The sequence below is a fragment of the Pantherophis guttatus genome, chromosome 1 (assembly GCF_059756535.1).
Source record: "Pantherophis guttatus breed Tessera chromosome 1, ASM5975653v1, whole genome shotgun sequence".
Taxonomy (NCBI): Eukaryota; Metazoa; Chordata; class Lepidosauria; order Squamata; family Colubridae; genus Pantherophis; species Pantherophis guttatus.
In genome coordinates, this window is record NC_142063.1 from 290,524,837 (window position 1) to 290,550,158 (window position 25,322).

At 35.0% G+C, this 25,322-nt stretch overlaps 2 protein-coding genes across 2 annotated transcripts in view; one reads left to right on the top strand and one right to left on the bottom strand.

Moving 5' to 3' along the window:
* The window catches only part of SLC4A1AP (solute carrier family 4 member 1 adaptor protein), a 24,738-nt gene extending 3,907 nt beyond the window's left edge, over positions 1-20,831 (top strand). The window contains exons 3-14 of the mRNA XM_034428004.2: positions 590-712; positions 1,695-1,755; positions 2,179-2,318; positions 6,675-6,835; positions 7,533-7,602; positions 9,544-9,733; positions 10,227-10,338; positions 11,531-11,720; positions 13,266-13,355; positions 14,228-14,283; positions 16,312-16,381; positions 17,378-20,831. Coding sequence (XP_034283895.2) covers positions 590-712; positions 1,695-1,755; positions 2,179-2,318; positions 6,675-6,835; positions 7,533-7,602; positions 9,544-9,733; positions 10,227-10,338; positions 11,531-11,720; positions 13,266-13,355; positions 14,228-14,283; positions 16,312-16,381; positions 17,378-17,427 — 1,313 coding nt within the window. The 3' untranslated portion in view covers positions 17,428-20,831. The remainder of the gene's footprint in view (positions 1-589; positions 713-1,694; positions 1,756-2,178; positions 2,319-6,674; positions 6,836-7,532; positions 7,603-9,543; positions 9,734-10,226; positions 10,339-11,530; positions 11,721-13,265; positions 13,356-14,227; positions 14,284-16,311; positions 16,382-17,377) is intronic.
* Positions 19,387-25,322, bottom strand: part of LOC117671808 (uncharacterized) — a 108,602-nt gene continuing 102,666 nt past the window's right edge. Inside the window, exon 5 of the mRNA XM_060692451.2 lies at positions 19,387-22,402. Coding sequence (XP_060548434.1) covers positions 22,364-22,402 — 39 coding nt within the window. The 3' untranslated portion in view covers positions 19,387-22,363. The remainder of the gene's footprint in view (positions 22,403-25,322) is intronic.

Here is a 25,322-nt window from a genome sequence, read left to right on the forward strand (position 1 = left end):
TTACTGATCAATACTTTAAGAAAAAAACCTTTTAGGATGAAAACCTTTTAGAACAAAAACTTTTAGATGCTGAAAACAGTAGCTAGTTCACTTTTCTATGACTAATACATTACAACATTCAGCCCATGAAAAATATCAAGTAACATGATTCACACATGGTCAAAGAAAAGTTAACCTGGAAAAAGTTTTTCTTCCCCTTTCTTGTCCTGGAACAATGTAGCCTTAAACGTAGTTATATGATGGGAATAAAAGTACTACTTTACAACACACATATTTAACATTTGGAATTTGGATATAATATCAACATGGGACTAGATAAATGTATGAAATAAAAGGTTGCAATTGTTACCTATCATGGCTATAATTTCTCCTGAATTGCAAGCAATATGTTTCTGAAAATTTATGAAGAGCATGAAGACAAATGCTCTAGTATCTAGTAAAACATGTCTCATCTTTGATTTCTCATAAGCATCTGACTGGCAACTGTGAGAATAGAATTCTAGCCATGCTAGGTTAAGTCAAAGTTTAATGTTCTTATTACCTTGTGAGTCATCTATGATGCCTAATTCTACCTGCATTTATTTTTCAGGGGAAGATGCAGAGGAAGAAGAGGGTGAAGAAAATCCAATTGCTATTGAGTTTCAAGAGGATCAAGAAGCCTTTTATTTGAAAGATCCCAAAAAGGCATTGCAAGGGTTTTTTGATAGAGAAGGTGTGTCAAACTTGACTCGACTCCATAGTGGGAAAATCCCAGAACTGACTTTGCTTCTGCTTTGCCTAGATGGATCTTTCAATAAAGCTACTTTTGGTCATCCTAAGAGCCAGAGGTTTCTTTTGTTGAATGTTGCAAATGGGACAGTTGACAAGGTGCTAGCCAAAAATACCCAATGCATTTGTTTGTTTCTAGTGTTCAAAAGAATAACTTATTTCTGCCATTTTGAGACTGCCTATTTAATTTACAACATATTTAAATATCATTTTATGCCATTAAAACACAATAACTACCAAACCAGCAACATATGTTGAATCTCTGCAGGCTAGTAGACTCGTAGAATCAGAAAGGACCTTACAGGTCATCTGATCCAGCCCTATTGCTTAGTGCAAGATCTGCTAAAGCATTTCAGACAACTTACTATCCAACCTCTGTTGGAAGCCTTCCCTCCTCCTACATGAAGAGAAATAAGGCTGCTAAATTTTTAATCCCCAAATTGTTTTTTTTTTTTAAACTAACCTGAGAAATAAATTGTTTCCACTGTTTAACAGTGGAGTTAAATAACAGCCTGGCCACACCTATATGCACTTACTGTTACTAACTTCTTTTTAGAAGCAATTATTATGAAATGTATTGCAGGTGTCTAATGAGATTGTTTTAGGACATTTAATAGTAACCAGGTTTATGGTTTTCAAGAAATGATGCAGCTGATTGACTAACAAATTGTATGAATGTACGTCCAAATTAAACATAGCAATTCATTTCAGATGAAATTGTATGCAGAGCTAGTGACATTTAACAACCAGCTAACTACTAAAAGACTTCAAATGATTAATGTTTCAGTCAATTTGGAAGTTCCAATATGGTTTAATCCATTTAATTAAATTAAGTTTACAACAGTAATAAAATATTGATTAATATAAATATTAAAAAGCTGTCTTTTAAAACCAATAATTTGATTCCCCTTTCCCTTTTTATTTAGGTGAAGAATTGGAGTATGAATTTGATTCTCATGGAACAGGCACCTGGCTTTGTAGGGTGAAGTATGTATGTGTTATGCAACAATTTTGTGTATATTCATTCAATTAGACAGGCTTCAAAAGATTTTATGTCACTTATTTCCAGATATGGATTGATATCTAAAATGGATTTATTTATTTTTTTGCAGGTGTGGGGGTTGATAGTTTATTTTGTTTGTTTATTTTCTGGCTGGTGTTGGTTAGTGGGGGGGGCATTGCCTTTTTTTTTTGTTTGTTTGTTTGTCTATTACATCTGTGCCACTGAGATTTTTACTATTATATCTAGAATGGAAAACTAATTTGAAATAACTAAACACCTTGCCTTTAAAATAACAGGAAAACACTTTGCTTAAGCCAATTTTAAAATGTTTGATTTAAAAAATAAATCAGAGGAATTGACTGAACTGTTGATTTTGCTTTATACTTTCACCCCATTAAATTGGATAGGCTGCCTATAGATGATGCCTCAGGAAAACAGCTTGTTGCAGAAGCTATTCATTCAGGGAAGAAAAAAGAAGCAATGATCCAGTGTTCATTGGAAGCCTGCAGAATATTGGATGCTAGGGGTGTGTTGAGACAAGAGGCAGGTAAGTTATGTGGCCAGATTTTTTTCTCAGCAGAAATCTTCATGCAGCAGTATTGTTATCAAGAATGTTTATAAATGTATGCCTATCATACTTGCAGTATGGCTAAATGTAGTTTACTGTGGAATCCTTGGTGCTCTTTGAGCTTCGTTGTTTTCTTGTGGACATAATATCATCAGTCTGAATGTAGTCATTGTTTAAAAAGATTTTTTATCTTACTATTTGATAAGGAGGTCTAAACAAGGGTTGATTGAAAAATAAGCCTTGTGTATCAATAACTACAGTTTAAATACGGATATTGTAATAAATGAAATAGGAAAATAATCCTTGAATCAGCTCTTTTGTTCCCTGTAAATATTTTACTTCTTCATATAATAACCACATTTGCTGGCAAAGGACAAGCTTCTTTTTTTTTTTTTATTGAAAAAGTTTTTCAAATACAAATTTTCCCCCCTTTTCCCCCCCTCCTCCCTAACCCCCCTCACCCCCCCTTCCCCTTTGACTTCTTCATAATAAAACCCAAATTCATAACAGATTATATCATGCTTTACTATCCACTTACTCCATCTCCATATACTGACCCTTTCTTTCTAATAAAATTATCATACCCCCCTTATACTGTACTATAATATGCATTTCAAAGTGAGATTCTATTATAACAATGTCTAATAACTCCTGATTTAACATAATAATATTATTATATCTCCCAATTTAACAATTTCTGCTCGTGATCTGCCCTTTTACTACCCCCCATACGATATAACATTTCAAAGCATACTTCCACTCTAAGGCTATTCAATAAATCCTAATTTAACACTTGTTCAGTTCAACTACCCATTTCCTTCCCCCCCTTCATTACATATATTCACATCTAAACATAATATCCCTTTTCTTTAAACTAAACAATACATAACCTAACCTATCTCCACCCACTTTCCTACAAAATTACCATAATTATTCTTAATATCTTTATTCTTCTGCCCACTCCCCTAGAAAAATATTCCCTTATGTAAATAAAATCCTAAAACAAAAAAAAACTTTAAGCTTGTAATCCATATAGCATCTTCTGTAATATCTTTCAACTGGATGATAAACTCCATCGCCCATGTTAGGGTAACATCGCATCCTTATTCCAGCAATATTTTCAGTATCTACAATTACCATCTGCCCCCATCAGTAACAAGTATCTTCATATTGGAAGAAAGAAAGAAAAAAAAAAACCCGACAACCACCCGAGTGACTTTATAATTATATTCCATATAATGTTTATGGAGGTGTCTTTTATCCAGATTATTAGTTCCAGCCATCATAATAGGGTAACAACCAGATCTTCTGCGTGCCCCAATCCAGTAGATCTCTTGCCATATAACTCAGCATACACGTAATATATTAATCCGGAAATCCAAAAACAAAAAACAAACAAGATATTTCCAACCATTCGATTTAAGGCCTTTTTCACATCCCAAAATAATTCAGCACTGCAGAGATCTGCCCTATCCTCAGGATAAAATAAACCAATACTTTGCCAATTATCTTTTCGTATATTCAGTCCTCTCATAAGTAGCTGGCATTGCGCTGTTGTTTAGTTTAAAAGTTTTTATATTTGTGAGACCTACTTCTTCTTTTCTTGACTTTTTGTGGGTTGGATCTCCATCCTAAATTCCTTTCTGTAGGTTGTGTATCACCTATTTGGTTTTGCTGATGTATAACTTGATCCTGTTGGGTTTGCTTTTGTGGCTGAGATCTTTCTGGTTCTGTAAATTGTATATCAACTGAATGACTTCCATGCTGGTTTGTGGCTTGACAAATCATTGCATTAAGGTCCGGAACCGCCTCTCTTATATTAAATAATCCAGCTGAGACCTCTGAAAGAGAATCCAAAAGCGGCTCATCTGTGGAGACCTCTTTAACTTGTTGTTTCTTCATTGTCTCCATCTCCTTCTGCTTTTCTTGAATTTCTGTCTCGTTGATTTTGCTTTTTAAGTACCTTATGATAAAATTCTTCCGCTTTTTCAACAGTATTTAACTGATATCTTACTCCTTTATATCTCAGTATTATACCCACTGGGACATCCCATCTGAATAAAATATTTTGTCTTCTTAACTCAGACAACAAGAGTCCAAATTTCTTTCTATCTCTTACCATCTTAGGCGGCAATTCCTTATATATCCAAATTTTTCTCCCATTCAGTTGTAAAGTAGAATTAAAGGATTTTTGCACAATATCATTTCTTATCTCTTTATCTGTAAAATAAATCACCACATCTCTAGGCAGTTGCCTTTGCTTTGCAATCCAGGAATTCACTCTATAAGCCTTATTAATTTTACTGAATACCTCCTCAGGATGAACCTTTAAGATCCCAGCCAAAACTTGAGCAGATGTTTTTCTTAAATCATCACCGTTATTTTCCTGTAAGCCTCTGATTCTGATCGCAAATTCTGTAATCCTGTATTGCAGCATTACAACCTCTCTTTCAATTCCTTGCTTTATATCTTCTGCATTATAAGTCTCGTGACCAGCTTCCTCTTTAGACTTTAGTTCTGAGCTATTATCTCGAATATTTATTAAGTCCTTTTCAATTCTTAATATTTTGTTGTCCAGATTATCAATTTTCTCCATTTTAGACTCTAGCAATTTAATATTTGTATCCAACTTTATAACAATTTCTGAAAAACCATTAGTCACTGTTATAATCTTTTGTTGCAAATTGTCATACTTTAGTTGTATCATTTCTTTAATTTCCTGCCTTAAATTTTCAAATTTCTGGTTCACAGTCTCATAATATTTTGCCATTTCCTCCTGAATAAATTCTTTTAAATTAGAACCATTCTGCAGAGTCTGTAGGCTCAGAGCTTGTTCAAACAGTTGTGAGTGGGGGAGCACCCCCCCTTCTTGTCTATCAGATTTAATTAGTAACGCCATCCTTCCAACAAACTCTTCTTTTTTACCCCCCAAACAAGATCAAGTACAAATCTCCAAGAAGAGAGGAACTTAAAATAACTATTTTTCTTTCAAATTGTAGCCAGCACTATATATTCCGCTACTTTGTATCTGTTATGGAAGGACTCTTACTTTCAGCTTTCTTCTACTTCCCAAGCCTCAGCGGCCATTTTAAAGCTTTTTTTTTTTCTCTTTCACTTTAAAATGCTTGTAAGTTCATTAAGGATACTTGCGATTTAGGGTCCCAAGTCCAAGTCTCATCTTTTTTAATAAGTCCATCTGTTAGGTTCGTTAGTTAATCCGGTTCCAGCGCCTAGCTCTGCAAAAAAAAAAAGCAGAGTGCACCCGATACCCGGAGCAGCAGCGAGAGACAATAGGGAGCTCGAACCTGCTCGTCCCCAAGAGTTAAAAAAAGACTCTGGGGACTTCGCAGATGGCTCTACCCACCCCCGCCCGCTCAGACTCACATTTCCATCAGGAAATGGAGTTTTTCAAGCCGCCTTTCAGATGTAAAGGCGGCTCTTTTACAGGCAACGGGGCGGCGGTCATGGAGGACCGTCTGGCGGCGCCGGAAGCCAGACAGGAAGCCAAAGGACAAGCTTCTTAAAGCTTTGTTTCTTCAGCCAGATCCTGACAAGTGTTTGCCTCTTGGGTGACTCATATTATTAACATAACCTTCGCCTTAAATATGTGTTCTGTAGTGAATTTCATTTAGAAGAATTCCTTCAGCAGTCAGAAAGTAATCAATGCATAGTGACAAGTACTGACTGCAAGCTTCCATTTCACAAACAATAGCAACACAGCCTTTCCTCATACCAACTTACAGCTCACTGAAGTGGAAGAACAGATCTCAGACAACATGTTGGAACGTGGTTTCCCAAACTGAAGTGTAGCTACCTTGACAATTTATAGACAGAATTTAGGGAAGATGTGAAGAACTGTTTAGTTGTACATTGTTACAATCCTCCTGACTCAAAGTTTTATTGTATTGTTTTGATTGTTCATTTCTATACATTTTGTTGTTTGGGTATTTAGGGGAGGTGTGTACATTAAGTTTACACAAAAAGGTGTGCTGACAAAATGTTCAGGAATCACTATGTTAGAGCTTCAAGTATATCAGCACTGCCATCTTTTGGCAAGTTACAACATTAGAGTCATTCAATCCTCATATATATTGCTTATATTTGTTATTTTCATCACAAATATGTGATCTTATATGACATGCTTTTTTTAAAAAAAATGTATGAAATCTATGTGTGGATTATTAGCCTTCATTTATTTGTATTTTGTTTCTTTTGTCAGTATTTTATTTGCAAATATATCTGTGGATTATTTGTAAACCATCCAGAATTATGCAGGTGAGATAGGCAATGTAGAAATTTGATAAGTAAATAAAAATATAAACACTTTTCCCCTAGTGTCCCGGAAAAGAAAAGCAAAGAATTGGGAAGAAGAAGACTTCTACGATAGTGATGATGACATATTCCTTGATCGGACAGGAGTTATTGAACAGAAACGACTCAATAGAATGAAGAAAGCTGGAAAGATAGATGAAAAACCAGAAACACATGATTCATTGGTAAGAGCAAATTAAGCCAGTGATCCATTCAGCTTTGTTAGACTTGCTGTTAAAAAAAGAAATGATAGTATAAAATTATTTTATTTAAATACCATTCATGCCTAGGATTGTGGCTACATTAGATGATTTTTTTTCTTAAGAAAAGTTGTGTAACTTAAGATAGTTTGAATATATGATTATATAAAATTATTTTATTCAAATAACATTCATGCTTTGAAGTATCTTGACATGCTACGGAATTAAGACACCTAAAACCATATTGTCATGAAATTTGAGAGACAAAAACAGAATTACTAACGAAATTACAAAAAAAAATGCCTTATTAAACTAAAACCAAAAGAAGGTTTTAGTTTGCCTTATACATCAGAGCAAAAAGGTTTCATCACTATTGAATGAAAATAATATGATAGCATCATAGATGCATATTTTCCTGACTTATTTTATGTATTTATAAAAGCTATTTTCATACAGCTTATTTTGAATATCTCAAAATGATTTACAGTAATTATAAAAATGTATAGTAAAAACAAGAGAAAACAGGACAGCAGAGTAAAAATGAATACAGATAGTAAAAAGAAGAAATGTATGGGAAGAAAGATTTAACTCTGGGGAAGAACAACATAAAAATGAGTTTTGAAAAAAAAGATAAAGCAAATCAGTACTGAGGTCTGACTTACCATGGGTATCTTATCTATAGGTTGCAAAACTACATGCAGCTGAGAGAGAGCTCTCTGAGATAGCAGAGAAGCTGAAATCTTCAAAGACAAGTAAGACTATAAATTTCCATTAAAATTGGGAAAATCTCATAGGAACATATCATTTTATATATGAGTGCAGGCTGTCTTACACAGATTCCTAAACAATTAAAAATGGAGTAAAACCTAAATGAGACTAGCCACATGGATCATAGAAAGTATTTTTTTTTACATTGTAAGCTGCCCAGAGTCGCTTTGAAACGAGATGGCCAGCAAATGCATTTCTAAATAAATAAATAAAATTGTTTTGAAGTCATTCCTTCAGTAATATATTTATGCATCATGCAGAGTCAAATTGTAGAATATGATTAGTTAATGTACAAACGTTGAAAGAATTTTTTATTGCCACCAGTCTGTAATAGTGCAAGTTTATTTTCGTGGACTTAGCTGACTCAGCAATAACCAGATAAAAAAGATCATTGATTTTATCGTGTCATGTTTTTTGGTCTCTGGGACCTTTCTAAAGGCTCACAAGGTAGAGGGACCAAAAAACATTGCATGTGTCAAGTGTTTCGACAGAGAAAGCATGCTTCATGGACCCCACATGATGAGATTGTTTCATTAATGGGATATGGAGCACACCAGCCATATCAGATCTTATAGAATGGGCAGAGATAAATAGAGCTAAATTGTAGAGAATAAGGAAGATGAACATTATCTAGGATCCATTATTTAGGCAAAAAGTCTGAGGCACTTTTTAAATTTAGAATATCAGATAACATTTGTAAGTGACTCAGACTGACACCTTAATTGACTGAAGTATGTATAAGAAGGAAGAGGAACTACAACACATACTCGCACTGTCATGCAGTCTTCAAAGGCAGCCCCAAAATAGTCCAATCAATAGATAACTATAGCATGAGTAATTATAAAAGGACCCTCTGATCCAGAAGAGGGGCAGTTGTAGCATAAAGTGAATTTGTGTAAAGGCTGTCTTAGCCATAGCTGCCATCTATTCTTCCAGCAGCAACTCGAGTTTAAGACAGCTCACAAATTTCCCATTGCTTCTGTCTGAGTTAGCATAACCCCATCCAAAACTAATAATGATAGATTTCTCCGAATAAATAGCCTCCAAATCTACATTCTTTCACTTGGAGTGAACTGAAGGCTGTTTGTCCCCATCCAGACTTCCACAGCCTGTAGATTCTATGACAGAATCTTGACCTGTTAGTGTGGGCATTGAATATTTGAAATAATCCTGTTTTCAAAGGAAATTACAGTCCCTGAATCAGAGCAAATATTCTCTTATTTTCTGAGAGGAAGGTTCTCTTACTGGTGTGAGAATTCTTGGATTTTTATAACACTTTTAAACAATTTTAAGTATGATAGTATATAGGGGACAATGCAATTCAAAGTATATCAACATTGAAGTTAATAATATTGTTTTCTTTTATACATAACTATATATTCATATTTTACAAATTGAAATTATATTTTAAAACGCATATTAGAAATAGGATTACAGTATCTTTCTTTTGAAAGAAGATACAATCATATGACGGTGAGATTGAGAAATCAGTTATTGGGAATCAGTCTTAAATTTGACTTTGTTGTTTCAGTTTTTGTGTGAATTAATATGGAGATACATCTAGCCATTATCTTAGCTATGTTTTGTGACGTATAAACCATAAGATGCTTATTTGCATTAGATTTAAAATTTAACATGTACTGTGATTTTACAAAGCCACAGTAAAACGTTTGTTTTTGCATAGGACAGGTTGGTTTTAGAATTTCCTTTGCTTAAAAAATAGTAATTCGATTAAATAAATCAATATTGTTTTAATCTTTAAATGGGAAGGAAAAGGGAAAATATTGCCACAAAAACTGTTATAAGAATAATTGGATACCAAAATGCATTGAAACACTGTAGGCTTTTTGCAGATATTCTCTCTATTATTTATTTATTTACAAATATATTTGAATCTGTATGTTTTAATATATAATTTCCCATAGCACAATCCCATTCAGCAACTCAGGATTCACTGGATGAATTCATGACAGAAATCAAGTCAGGGTGTTCGGTAGACAGTGTGACACGTAAAAAACTTCATTTGAGAACCTTTGAACTGAGGAAGGAACAGCAGCGATTGAAAGGATTAATTAAGATTGTTACCCCAGCATCCATGCCAGAGCTAAAGTCCCAGTGAGTTTGATTACAGAGCACTAATCACTTTGACTTTTCCTTTTATTTTAAATAAATATATAAATCTTTGATATGGCCCAAGGGCTAATTAGTAAAGTAAAATATGTAATATACTGTACTTTAACCATTAAGTGCACTTGTAATGGAATACAGGTTATATTTGAACTTAAAATACTCTGGCTTCAATTTAGATTATGGTTTGAATTAATTATGGATAGTGTGGGCACCATTGTAATGTGTAATAACCCTGAGCAATTGCAAGAGACACACAAGTTCATGCTTGAGATAAGAAATGGACTGTTGTGTGAACCGACCTTGATTGGTTGCATTGGGTTCCCATTAGTCATATAAACCTGTACTGCATGAAGCCAGCCTAAGTAGAGTTGTGTAGGACTCTGTTTGTAGGTTATCTGTATGAATAAACTTTGTCCTTCAATATCTGATGTTAATTTTTTGATATATTTCATTTTTTTAATTTATTTATTTTCCATAGGCTTCAAAGTCAAAATCTGGAATCTCAAAGTAAGCCCAAAAAGCTAACTTTACCCCTATTTGGTGCCATGAAAGGGGGAAGCAAATTCAAACTAAAAACAGGGACCGTAGGGGTAAGTAAGAAGAAGAAAAGGCAGTGGGTTTTAATTTTGCATTGTAGAACTTGTCCAAATACACAATACTGTGACAGTATTTGGGAAAAGCTGCCACAGGATTTCAGAATTTGCATCTCACATGTTTATTATAGGAATTATATATTTTCTGAAATAAACATTAGATCATTAACTTCTTATTCCTAGACATATGTATTGTCCCCCTCAGAACAGGCTCGCAATTTGGGTGTCCTCCTAGACTCACAGCTAAGATTAGAGCAACATCTGACAGTTGTGGCTAGGGGGACCTTTGCACAGGTTCGCCTGGTGCACCAATTGCGACCCTACTTGGATCGGGAGGCTCTCCTCACAGTCACTCATGCCCTTGTCACCTCACGGTTAGATTATTGCAACACGCTCTACATGGGGCTACCCTTGAAAAGTGTTCGGAAACTACAGTTGGTTCAGAATGCAGCCGCGTGAGCTATCGTGGGTGCACCTAGATACACCCATATTACACCAATTCTCCGCGAGCTGCACTGGCTCCCTATTGGTCTCCGTGCACAATTCAAGGTGTTGGTTATTACCTTTAAAGCCCTACATGGCTCAGGGCCAGGTTATCTTCGAGACCGCCTTCTACCACATAGCTCCCAACAACTGGTAAGATCCCACAGAGTTGGTCTCCTCCGGGTCCCGTCAGCTAAACAATGCCGGATGGTGGGCCTGCGGTGGAGGGCCTTCTCTGTGGCTGCCCCAGCTCTCTGGAACCAGTTACCTCCTGAGGTCCAGACCACCCCCACCCTATTGGCCTTCCGAAAAGCGGTGAAGACCTGGCTTTTCGGCAGGTTTGGGGCCGTTGATCTCGCTGTTGCGATCTTGTGAGATCCGGCCATGAATGGTGTGAATGGGTTTTAATGTTTTAATTTTTAAATCTTTTTATAATGGTTTTTTAAATGTATTGTAAGCTGTCCTGAATCTTCAGAGAAAGGCGGCATATAAATTGGATGGATGGATGGATGGATGGATGGATGGATGGATGGATGGATGGATAAATAAATAAATAAATAAATAAATAAATAAATAAATAAATAAATAAATAAATAAATAAATAAATAAATATAAGATCAGCTTTTAATGTACCTTTTCCAATTTTCCTTATTTCTCAATGTCAATTGAAAAATAATTTTTACTGTAATTTCTGTTTACGATATAGAAGCTGCCCATGAAACGTCCAGATATACCAGTAAACCTATTAAAGATGAAAGATGAGGGGCCAGAAGAGGAGGAGGAGGAGGAGGAAGATGATGTAAACAGCAGTGTAAATCAAAGCTCACAGAACACAAAGATGGAAATGGTTAAAGGAGGGAATCTCCTCTCCAGTTCTTATTCACCCAGAAGTCAAAGTATGGAATTCCTTAATGATGATTAATTATACTGTTTTTTTTTTTAAATATTCATTCAACTTGCACATATTTTAATTAGTTGGAACTTAATAAAGTGAATATGAAGATTTAGTCATTTATTAGCAATTGTATTTACTTCTGGTTTCCTTAACACAGTAAATTTTCAATTTAATGTACTAATAGGGTAGAAAGGATGTCAACCTCGGAGGGAGAGGTTGAGCACCAAAACACATGAGATCCATCTGCTTCCCTCTTCCACAGTCAGAGGACTGTGACACCCATTGCACAGGTGGTAGCACTGAAACTATTGTTGAGAGCGACTACATTGTGAAGTCATTGCAGCCATGCAGTGCCTGGCCCCATTGGGGCGATAGAGGAACATCTCACTGGGCTGCCATCTTCCATATGCATTGGCCAACATTTCCATTATCTAAGCCTCTTTTCAGCAAAGTCCATTATTTCTCAATATTTAGAAGGTGTTCGGCTTCATAAGCTCCAAAGATTGGTAAGGTGTTAAATGGGCTAAACTGAGAAAGAAGGACTCAGAATCCTATTGACCACTGCAATGCAGTGGCTATGTGAAAGATGCACAATTCTCATATTGCCCAGTATATTTTTAAAAAAATTAATTTTAAACTTTATATTCTGTATTATCAACCCAATGTGATTACAAAATAGCATAATTATAAATTTAATACAAAAACATTACCTAATAGTGGTGTAGGAGGGAAACTTAAATCAGTCAGTAGTAAAAACAACTAATATAAAAAATAAAGAAAAGGCCTGCAAAAATAGAAGTTTAACTTATCACCAAAAAGACTGTAGCACTGATCTTAGGCAAGCTTTCTGTTACAGGGCAATTGAAAATAAACCATCCTTGCTCTTGAGGAAGTTTAATGCTTAATTTTCTCATACAGAACCAGAAATAATGCCTTTTCCAATTAATACCCAGGCAGGTTGGTATCAGAAGACTATTGTATCTACATTATTTGAGGCCACACATTCTTTGGAGCTTGAAAGGAAAGAACTGATATCATGAGTTGGTCTCAGTTGTATCTTTTTCAAAACTAGCACAGCTCTGCCCAGTCTAGGATGCAGTGTCTGTAACAGCTTGAGTTATGCATTAGCTTTTTGATACACTTTGTTTATTAGTGGCCAGAGAGAAGGGCTATCAGAAGAAGCAACATGGTGGTCACTTCATCACAATCAAAACATGCAGTACATGTATTGTGCATACATACACAATAAGGCAATGTTCATTCTTATTTGACATCCCCATTCTTTAAAAAAAATTCATAAGTTTAATATTTTTATCTTTATACAATCTGATTTCTTCTTCACATTTTAAGGCTCCCTGTTTTTATTTGTCTGGAGATCACTGAATTGCTCTTATATCTTGCTATATTTTGAAATATCATTGCTGTGAATAGTGGAAAAGCTGCTTTAATTAGATAAAACTCTATTTTTAAGGAATGAAAAAGTGTAGAAGTTACTATTTCTATTCCTAATTAATTAAATTTCTGGGGTCCACTTGTGTTTTTATAGGACTTAAGTCCCAGTCTGAGTCTTCAAGCAAGCATACAAGCCCATTAGCTCATAATTCCCCAGTGAATGAAATGCAGATAAAACTAGAAGGTAAGCTGTTTTATCCAGCACTTTATTTCTAAACAATCTGGGTTATGAATGCCAGGACAAAATGATAATTTCATTGATATTGAAACAAATTATATTTCACAATCGGTGAGGATAATAGTTGTTGGCTCTTAGGAAGAACACTTTTTTTCTAGTTCAAAATGAAGGAAAGTATTTTAAACAATATTTTGCATTCAATATTACACTGCAAACTTTAGAATGAAAATAAAGGGGATAGCTTCCAGGGTTCGAGGCCTGGGCTAAACTTTCAGCCTCTCCAGATCTCTGATGCATATCAATCTCAGCCACTTGAAGTTGTTTCCCAGTCAGCTGAAGGGCTGTTAGAAAAATTCAGGAGCCTCAAACCAGTCATGCTGAGCCTTGCTGAAACTTTTTTATTCATCCTGCAAATCTAGAGAGATCTTGGACTTTGAATGCTCAGCTTATCTCTATAAAGGGTCAGTTCTTGTAAAAGCATTAATTTAGAAACTCAAGCTTTTTCAGAAGAATGAAGAGAAAAAACAATAGTAAATGGTGCTTTAGTGTTGGATTATTTCCAGTAGGAGTGGAATACACAAACAGGTGAAGAACTACTTTACCTTTACTAAGGAAAATATATTTCAGACAAAATATTAGAAATTAGAAATGTTAATAATACTTCACCTAAGATATATTACAAAGGCAGTATGACAGTCCTACTGATATAAACATTGCAGAGATATCTGCATTCTGTTTTGTCAGATGAGACACAGTGCTTTATTTTAACAACTCCCTATGTGTTGTTCTTAGAGAAAGAATTTATTTACTTCGAAAATAACCAAAAAATTAAGAACTACTATCATAAACTTCATTTTTCCAACTATTTACTTTACTAGCATCTGAGATGCCAGCAGAAAAGCCAAAGAACCAGAAAGATAGCAATAAACCTAAGGTGAGTTGGAAGAACATAATTTTTTGTTTGTTTGTTACATAGATTTATATAGTGGTCTACCTTGAATAAATTACCGTGGACAACTTACAGCATTAAGATAATAAAAAACATTTAAAAATATAAAAACCACAGCAGTTGAGACTCACAAAAAACAACAACAATCAACATAACCAGGAGACTCCCAGCAGTTTGAATTGTATCTGGAAGCACACTGATAGCCAGTGCAAATCACGGAGCAGTGGTGTTCCAGGTACCCAAAAATAGACACCACTAACCGCCACCCATTCTACATCAGCTGCAGCTACTGAAAGCTCTTCAAATGGCTCTTGTAGAGCACATGGCAGTAGCCCAGTCTAGAAGTCACAAGGCATGACTTCAATCCAGTGCATAACCCAAAGCTGGGTAAAAGCTCTCATAGACTCTCAATTGTCACTGTTCCTTGAGCAAGATCTCTGAGCCACAGATCGCACAACCAGTTTAGTCTGAGGCAGTGCAATCCAATCCAGATAATCATGATTATAGTTTAGGATAACAGATGTTTAATACTCTTTCCATGTTTGGGACTGGGAATTTTTTGGGGGGGGGGGTGAGATGTTCCCGTATGAATTAGAAGAATTGCTTGGTAAGGGAATTTGAGCACAATTGTCTCCTTGTCTCAGCCTGATCCTGTATTGCTCTTGGAAGGACAACTTTTATACTTATCAAAAGGAGATACTTCTTAATATTTTGGGAATAGTAGCTTTCCTCACAAACATTACAACGGCTTATATAAAAGGATTATAATTTAAATATTGGTTTCCATTGAACCAGCAGTGATTAAAATATCTCACCTAATCATCCTTGGTCGTGCAGTAGAGTTAATGATAGAGAAATTATGTGCAGCTGTTTTACCATCTGCTGTCAATCTTGCTTTGCAAATCTGCTTTAGTGCTTAACTGAATGTTAGCCGGTACTCCATGAGTCAGGAAATACTGCATTTTTTTTCTCTTTCACAAAGCAAAAATAGACTAAAACATAAAACTATTCTCTAGCCCAGCATCAGATATAACAATGCAATGTTGGGGGGTATGTCTGCAAATTATCTTATTTAAAATGTCTTGAGAGAATTTTTATATTCTTTTTCTGGAATCTTCCAGTAGAAACGATTATTTAAACAATTATTAGCATTTCCCTCAATTTAAATCCAACTTAAAAAAAACCTACATGTTATTTATTTCTTTCCTCATTTGGTACAAAAAATCCCCCTCATACAGTATAAAGCAAGCCTCGGAGTACAGTCTGACAAAACAGTACTTTGCCCACAAATCATAATTGGAAATGAATTCTAGGCACGTGATGGCTGGCCAAATATATGACTTTGATACCCCAGTTTATATTTTTGCTTTAGGCTCACTCATTCTCAACCTCAGCAATTTTAAAATATGTAACTCTCATAGATGGCTGGGGAGTTCTGGAATTTGAAGTCCAGCCTCTTAAAATTTTTGAGGTTGAGAAACACTGCTCTAAATCACAGAAAATATACAAGTTGTGTTCTATCTATTATTCTACACACAAATACACACACATCCAACTGGTTACACAGCCTGCCAGCAACATTCCACTACCTCTGTCTTATTTTGCCACTGCCACATATTCAAGACTTGTGTACATCTCTTCATACAGGACAGAGTGGTTTGAAGTGACTTTGTTTTTGTTTATTTTAAACCTTGGGATCAACTGCTTTGCGAAGGGATGGGAATCATTATAAGTTGGTGTGTTAACCTGTAACAAGAATTTAAATTATGCAGAACTAATAATTATGTTAGCATAATTTAACGTTTGACAGATTTATTTTATTGATTTGTTTAATGAGCACTAAATTTAAATTTTGCCTCCCACTCATTTTTTAAAATGTATTTATGTAATTCTGCCCTTTTTTGCAGCATAATCCCTGGTTTGTCATTCAAGGGCTAGTGTGCTAACAATGGCAATGAAAGTTGTACATACTGGCATATGTTTACAAAAAGCAAATTACTTTCTATCCGACAGATTCAACATTCATTATCCTCAAACTATCCAGAAGATGATCCAGATTACTGTGTATGGGTACCACCTGAAGGTAAAGGGGGACTCAGAGTAATTGTGGAACAATGTATATAGTTTATGTATGAACAAAGAAAACTTAGGGACAGGTGTTCTAGTCCCATTTTAATGGCTAATCTTGTGCCAGTCACTCTCAATCAACTCTTGGAAGGAGGCAATGGCAAACCAATTCTGAAATCTTGCCAAGAAAACTGTAGACTGGAAGACACACACACACATACATACTAAAAAAAAAACTAACTTATTTGAAGTACAGAGTAAACAAAATACAATCAAAATGGTGCTTGGGGGTCTTTATGCTATAGATTCCTATTTGGTCTTCAAAATGGACTTATGTAAATGCTAACCAAGTATAGACAAAATCAGTGTTCCATCTCTGAATATAATACGCAGAAGTGGATTTTGGTAGAGAATCAAAGCTGTTTCCCTCTGTGTAAAGCCTGGCTTTGCTTTTGCAGGAATGATGCCGTTCAGAGCCTAAAGCATCTTTGACAGTATCAATTATCTTCTGCCCAATGTGCTTCTGGTCCTAGCTGTATTGAAAGCTAGAGTTGAAATAATGGCACAACATTGCCTATCTTTGTAGGAGATGGAATAGTCCTTTACTGGGCACCATCAAAAACTTCTGAGTAATTTGTTTTTTAGTATTAAAAACACAGAATGTTGTAAGAAGTAAACATATATACACATATTTGTTAGGTTTCCTAGCTCCATTTCTCAAATGGCAAATAGTCTGCAAACTCTCTATATATATTTTGTGTTTCTAACCTGTCAATTTCTAATTAAACAATTTGCTAATACATTTAAAACATTTTATCCTACTCATTAAGAAAATATTCCCTGGATTTAAAGCTAAAACTATATAAACATAAAATACTTAACTAATTTAAAAAGCCATTGAGGTAAAATCATTGAAACAACAGTAATGCAAATTATTTTAAAAAGCATTATAGCATAAAAAAAAAACCTGCTAAATATTAAAATATTATTTTCTTTTCTCTCTGTTGAGCAGGTCAAAGTGGTGATGGCAGAACACATCTGAATGCTAAATATGGCTACTAAATTATGCTGAAAAGTAAAAAAGTATGGCCAGCAACTGATAACTGGTAAAATATGCCATTGAAATGACAAGCAACAATTTTTGTTCATTTTCTTTAAACAACTGTTTAATGATTCCTGATCCTTACTTAAGGAGGTTTTTCCCCTAGAAGTGAATGTGTGTATAATGTGCATCATAATGTATATAGTGGTGATAATTAAGAATTTACAGGTAACATAGATATAGCAATGTTGGTTTTATAAAAACTTTTTTAAAATGCTTGTTTTTATTTCTTTAACATTATTTCTTGATGTAAAAGGGGTAAAGGAATTAGTAAATTATTTCTTAATGTAACAGAATTAGTTTTAGATTTCTTATTAGTCAATAGTAAATATGTGTGCTAAGGGCTATTTCAATACTCTGATGCTTGGGTTGGTTACCAAAATGTTTTCTGCCTGTCCATGTACATATTTTCACAAAATACAATTGCCGGTGGCCCTCTCCAGGTGGAGCTGCTGAAACTTAGGCTAATTTTTATCCTTCCTTTCTGTTGCAGTCTTTTCTGTAAAGATTCTTTGTTGTTGTTTTTCTTTTGTCCCTCTACAAGAAGGTGAAATACCAACACATTCATATCTTGGCCAGTAGTAGATTAGTATTAATGTGGGTGGGAAAGTGTGTTAATCTTTGGCAGTTCCTGAAAGAATGTTAAACATCTAACACTGGATAGTTGAGAGTTAAAGCTAAGGTATGGAAGTACTATGAATTAGTACTGAATAGTATATCTGAAATTTTTTGGATAAGCCAGAGAAAAAAGCAATTATCCTTGATCTGGACCAGGTTTTACTTCACAATTTCTGCACTTAGGTTGTATCATGTTCCATATGAGAAAAGAATAGAAATTGCATTTAAAAGGAAAAAAACAAACTAGAGGCATACAATAATCTTACCTACTATGTAAACATATTAGTTATGAGAATGGAACCAGTTCAGGAGAGGAGAGGGGGAAGCACTGGAAAATGTTTACTAGTTTCAATTTTCTTTTGATGGTAAAATAAAGCCTATAGTTTTGAAGCCTTACATTAATGGATTTACTGTCAAGTAGGAATGTGAGAATTGCACAATTCATAGACTGAAAGGAGTACTGAGTTCATAATTACGGTCCTGAAGTTAGCCTAATTCCATAAATTATGGATGAATGAAAGGATATGTGATTGGGCCTTAGAAATACCCTAAACCCCATATTCTGGGTCCTTTATCTAAGGCATAAGAATCTACTTCCGTTTTGATCCATCTGTAACATTCACATACTAATAACCATTTCTCTTATAGCTAAAAGATTTTGAGAGATATTTATTTTACATTTATGCAAAACCCAGCTTTTGGAATTATATGGCCCAGAGGGAAGTTTATTTCTAAGATCTCCAGTGTGGCTCCTTTAAGGATCAGGGTCCCAATAATTTTAATTTTTTTAAAAAATGGAAATGAGCATGCCACAAAGTAAAGTACATTCCTCTGAAATTCCTAAAAAAGAAACGTGGCTAGTGGCAATTCATGCTTTGGGGAGCTTTGCTCATTTCCCTACAAAGTTAAGTTTGGGATATAGGAAATATCCTGGAGGAAATAAATCAAGCAGCAACTTCAAAAGTTGAAAGCAAAATAAATAAAAGTTTTCCTTCTACTAAGTGGGAAGTTTAGACCCTTTTTATCCAATATAGTAGCAGTTTGAAAATAATTAAGCCTCATGAAATCTGTCATTTATGAGGGCTCCTGAAATTTCAAATGTCCAAAATGGTTGGTGATTCCTGGTTTATCAAATATTTCGTCTTGTTTAGAGATAAACTACCATCTTTCTAGAGCAGAATTAGTAAAATTGTAAAATTATAGGGTTTTTTTTTTTTAGCCATTGCTGTAATTTAAAATTCTCCAACAGTTGATCCATTTCTGTCACACGTTTGTGACTACTTTAGGGGCGGGAGGGAGGGTATTAAGCTGTGAGTGCTCTCAAAGTTAGCTTAAAAAAAAACCAGATTTTCACTATTGGGCATACCATGTCCAGGCTGCAAAATATGGAAGGCCATAGATGGCAGAAAAATGACTTAGTGATACAGAAGTCCCTCTGCTGCCATATAATGACCACTTAGATTTTTACAACCTGGAAACATGCCAAAGATATCCTTCCAGTGTTCCTCCTATATATTAAATACAAATGATAGGAAATCTTTTTTTAAAAAAATCCAAGTGATCACTCTTTATTTCTTCCCCTCCCTTTTCTCTCATGCCAGAAGGCACAGAAAGATTTATTAAGGCCTGCACATGGGTGGAAGCTGTGAGGGTATTCTAGATAATTCTGTCTGCTGTTCTTTGTTCCACATTACAGAAAGCTCTTGTCTATGTTCTCCTTTAGTCTTGTGTGACATAAACTTGCCTCCGCAAGCCATAATTGTGGCCAGACTCTCTGTGTGACCACAAGAGTTAAATGAAAAGAGGAAATTCCTGATTGCTTATAGTTTAGCTCTGCACAGTTTTACACAGCAGCTTCATACATTAATATGGAAATACAAGCCAGCTGAACGGGGCAGGAATAATAAGGTACAGCACAGTGACTGTGCTGTACCTTATTTAAGGTTAACCTAGTAATAGGGCCAATCCTCAAATTAATCCAGACAGCAATTCCGCTGGATCAAACCATACCCAATCATCTCCTCCAGACTTTACTGGACAAAATGTTTCCAAATAATCCAGGAATGTGAAAAATGGTGAATTGGGGTAGCTTGTTATTTAAATCATTATAGAGGCAATTGTTGTGGGAAAGGAGATGCTGCTCAATAGTTGAAAGATTTGAGACTTTTAAAAAATAGGGAAAACCAGCCAAGTGTCTTTTAAGATGGCAGAGTGGATTGGCAGTTAAGTCAAATGTGTCTGCTTAGAAGTGCTTTAAGTTTCTAATGTAGATGGTAAATAATTATTCATATTTTATTAAAGTATAAAATACAAATGAAAAGAGTGGAAAATGGGGGAGGGAAAAAGATAAAGGGGTGAAAAAAGAAAGAAAAACATAGATTTCCGACATTTTTAACTCAATAAAATTACATAACAGTCTCAACTTTTTATTTTTACATAATATGTATTAGCATTTCTATAACAACAAACCTAGCTAATCAACAAAGTCAATGTTTCATTTTTTTTCACCTCAAGCACAAAATTCATAAGTGGTTTCCAGGTAGAAATAAAGTTGGATGTGTTCGTTTCCTTGATTAGAGCAGTTAATTTAGCCATCTCTGCTAGTCCCGTCAGTATTTCCAGCCATTCATCCATTGTGGAAATCAAAGTATCTTTCCATTTTTGTGCATACTGGTAAAATAATTGTTAAGACCTATTAGACCTATTAATGCTCTGCTATAAAATAAAAGGCTAATCAGCTACTAAATTGGAGTTCTTTTTTTAAAAAATAGATGATCAGAAGTGTGTGCACGTGAGTGTCTGTATGTGTCTTTGTAGCTGCTTTTTTCCCTCACCCATTTGGGTGGGAAGTTGTTATTTTAGAATCCTTTAAACAACCCATGTGAGTTTTACCCTCATAAATTTTCATCACCCTCTGTTAATAAAATAATCACATATTTTTCTTAAAAACAATTTGGCTTTATTGCTTTGACCTTTACCCAAGTCATGAAAGATTTATTGTTGTCTCCAAATGCATCTTTCCAACCCAGAAAGAAACTTAATTTCTCAAATGCTGTTGTAAAGCTGAAAATGTCAAGTGGGCAACCAAATTGCAGGAAGAAATTCAACAGGCACAATGCAGCATGTGTGCAATTAAACAGTGAAAGGGATAGAATTTCATTGTATACAGAACAAATCCTTTTATCAGCTGACATCTGATCATCATTTACAAGTTTCGTGGTTAAGTATTTATACACAGTGAACTTATTTCTGCCCTTCCTGCTAAATCTTGGCTGTTTAAAATAAAAAACAGATGCTGGCGAACAACTCTGTTTTTTGTAAACCTATGTTTTGGTGAAAATCTTGATAGGATAGTTTTGTGCTTTCCCTCTGTGTAGAAATTGCCTGCATGTGTTTCCATTTTGTAGAAAGTTGTGCTTGAGACCATGTCTATCTTTTTGTGAAATGCTAAGATGCCATTCAGGACAAGTACTTTAAAAAGTACTTAACTAGTTTATATCACCATGCTTTTGTAGAAGAGACTGCTTTGCCCATTTTTTTTTTTTTTATCATCACACAAGAACTCTACAAAAGAAAAACTAGGATCAGATTATTAAAGCAGTAATTTATAAATTCAATTGCAGGCTATGGGATGTGACCTCACTCAAAAGCAGCCATTTGTTTGTAAGTGTTCCAGCCTACATATGACTTTATTCACAAACAGAAATAATTTTTCCCATTCAAAGTTGGTGATCTGGTCATCTTGTTGGGATGCAGCAGTATGTAGCTATTTCTCTGATGTAGGGAGAAGATGTTGAGCTTGAGATCTTGTCCACATTCTCTGAACAGAGTATTTACATCTGTGGTGACAGTAGAGATTTCATCACTTGTCCCTGCAACTGCTGCAGCTGGATTGTTCTATCAGGGTGTCCAATTGTAGATTGAGCCATTAAGCAATGAAAGTGATAGGGACAGCTAAGCGTATGGCAGAAGTTTTCTCATTTTCACTGCAATGCAAAGTACCCAGCAGCTGTCGTTTCCATACCCAAAACATCAAGCTCTCTGCCACCTTCATAACATCTGCTACATTTCCAAATGCTTCCACAACTTTTTTTTAAAACTGTCAACATGGCATGGTGTGGCATCTTTCAAAGGTTCATATGCAGACAAGCATTTCTGAGGCAATGACTCACATAGCATATGAATACATCCATTTGGAACATGTTTACTCAGAAGAGGCTCCCTTGTTTTCGCCAGAATCTTCCTCCAAACTCCTTGAACAGAAGCATTCTGCATTTCCTAGACTGCAGAGAACAAGTCCATCATGAAAAATACACTCTGAAATAGGAAAAGAAAAGAATGTAGTGGGACTTCTTAAATGAGAGGCTGTCATTAAACACATCTTTATCCATGGTTATCTGAACTAACCTTAAGTAATCCCTATAATAGTGAGCTAGAAATTAATCACGTGATGCATTTGCACAACTTCCTAGATTAAAATGTGATAATTTTTATGGTTTAGTTCCATATGAATATAGCTAATAAGACATGGAGAACTAGGGAGGAAAAATTCATGAGTTTAATAAATGTGTTTAGATTTGGAATCAAAATGAAAAATGGAAATGGCATGGCTACTTGATAAGAAAAGACAGTTAGAAAAATTTTTGTCTGGCTGTGGATAAAAATTCAATTGCAGTTGATTTCCGAACATTCAAGACCTTTTAACAGAACAAAATAACTGAAATATAGTTTGTTGAAAATAGTTGAAGTCGTGGTGTGCATTATTCAACATCATACAATGCACTCAAATCTTGCCATTTTGTGCTTGTGCTCTCAAAGTTTACTTTTAGGATAGGTATTTATTCTTACCAGTAAGGAGTAAAACTAAACTTCGTAATTGATTAAGAAGAAGTAAGAAAAGGAGGGGATAGTAAATGTATTCTTTCCATTCTGTTTTTATTTAAACATCTTGCCAAAATTATACACGGAGAATAAAAACTGAGACTTAAACTTCTAACAAGTCCTTCAATACATAAACAAATTAAAGGTCAGACTGAGGTTAGCAGCTTCTTCAAAAATAGAAATAGCATCAATCACCCTTTCCCCATGAGCAAATCTATAATGATCAGTTAGCCACATAAGAAATATTTAAAAATATTTTCCCTTGTGAATTGTTTTTGTGCTGCAAGTAATAGAACAAATCCCAAGACATACTGGAAAAAGGCAAATCAACAGTGATGGAAGGGAATAATTCAATCAAAGGTCAACAAGGGAAGAAAATGGTAGGAATCTGAGGGAGGATGAGAAGAGATAAAGTCAAAGCAGCTATACCACATCCCCTTTCAGATGTGGAGGAGATGGGACCAGAGGATTTTGCTGGTGAAGAAATCATAACTGTGTAATGACCTCCAGCTGTTGAAATAAAAGGCCTATTCTGGGATTCATTAATAGAACGAAAGGCCTCCAGACCTTTCATGGAGAGCTCAGACAAATGTGGTGATCAATTAAAAGTGGGGAGAGGACACAGGCAAAGAAGATTATTTTAACATCTGGTCTGTGTGAAACATAGTTTTTTGCAACAATAGGCTGGGTCCATCAGAACACCACATGTTCACCCCAAAAGAAATCCTCCTTAAATATCATCCTGCTAGTTGAGATAGAAGCTATTTACACTAAGTGGGTATATTTACACTGAGAACATCCCACTTTTTGGATGTTCTCCAGATGGCAGATAATTTTTGGTATGGGCAACAGTTCAGTCCATCAAGACCCCTTTGGCATTCTAAAATAGTATAGTCAAGACCAGCAGTTTTCAACTTTTCCTGGCTTAAATCCTACCAAGCTATCAAAAAAACTGACTCCTACCACAATAGAAACAAAAGCCCACTTTTTCTACAAAAAGTAAATATGTGTTCATATGTATTCAGTTATTATGGTTGGTAACACAATCAGCCAGCTATTTAGATTGGATTTGGCATGTAAAACAAGTCCTTCCCAAGGAATTGGGATATGCAGATGTTGTTTAATAATTATACAATTTAAAGATTTAATTCAAGTTTTAGTGACATCTTCTGTATTCCATGTAGATTACTTCTCAGTCTCACATTTGGTTACCATACCCAAGAACTGAGAACCAATCTATAGGCATCCCTGTCCACTTAGACTAAAGATTCAACATAGTCAGGTCCTGAATTTTCCCAGGTGAAAGTTGGTGAGTTTTTATCCTTTTATTTCAATGGTTTTTACATTTTCAGTTCCTAATGTTATAAATTTTAATGTATAGCTAAATAAGCTATGCTATTACAAGCTCTCTATTTCTCTTGGAGTGCAAACTAATTAAGTTACAGTTTTTGGGAAATGGTTTGTTTACATCTTTATTGGTTATATTTTAGAGTTGTTAGTCTTCGACCATGTAACAATCATAAGTCTGGGAACCAGTTATAAATTTACTTTTTCAGAGTTGTCATTAGTTCAAATAGTCATTAAACAGGGCAGAGCTGGGCTGTAATCAAGGACTATTCTTGCTAAAATACTAATGGCTCAGTAAGATCTGCCCTTTACTGTCTTAGACTGCCAGGAGATACAACTGAATTTTCTTGCTATGTATGATCGCACACCAAGGTTCATAAAGAATCAGAGAGTTCAAAGAGAATATTGAATTCAAGATACATCCAGAATTTTTCAGTCTGATCAGATATGACAACCAGCCAGTAAAACTATGCCATTACTGGAAACCAATTGAGTTATGGAAAAAGAAGGAAAACCCTAAATGCCATGTGATATATTCAAGAGTAGAGTGATTCTCCATGAAGTAAAAAAGAAATTTCTCATCTAGATGAAAGGACTCATGTTTTAAGCACTTTCTGAAGCCTTGCCAAGCAGTCTGTTGGGGAACATCTTTCTACAAACAATCCTCATAAAACTCATATGCACATAAATTGGAGTATCTAAACTGAGGCAATAATTATGATCTACTGTAGGATGGAAGTGAGATTAGGATTCCAAATCACATGCCAGATTATTCTCCAATCAATCTACCTTGCATGGGAGCACAGGAAATCACCACCCCTCTGATTCCAGTTTGTGATTTACAATATGTGCAGTGGAATGAATCAAGGTATAAAGCCTATTGATTCCGTATGGCAGATTGATATGATTCAAGCTCTTCCTCCAAAGTCAAAATAGTGCTAAAGTAGCCCTATAAGAAAAGCTGGACAGTAGCTCTACAAGAAAAGCAAGTTAAGGTATTTCAGAGAAG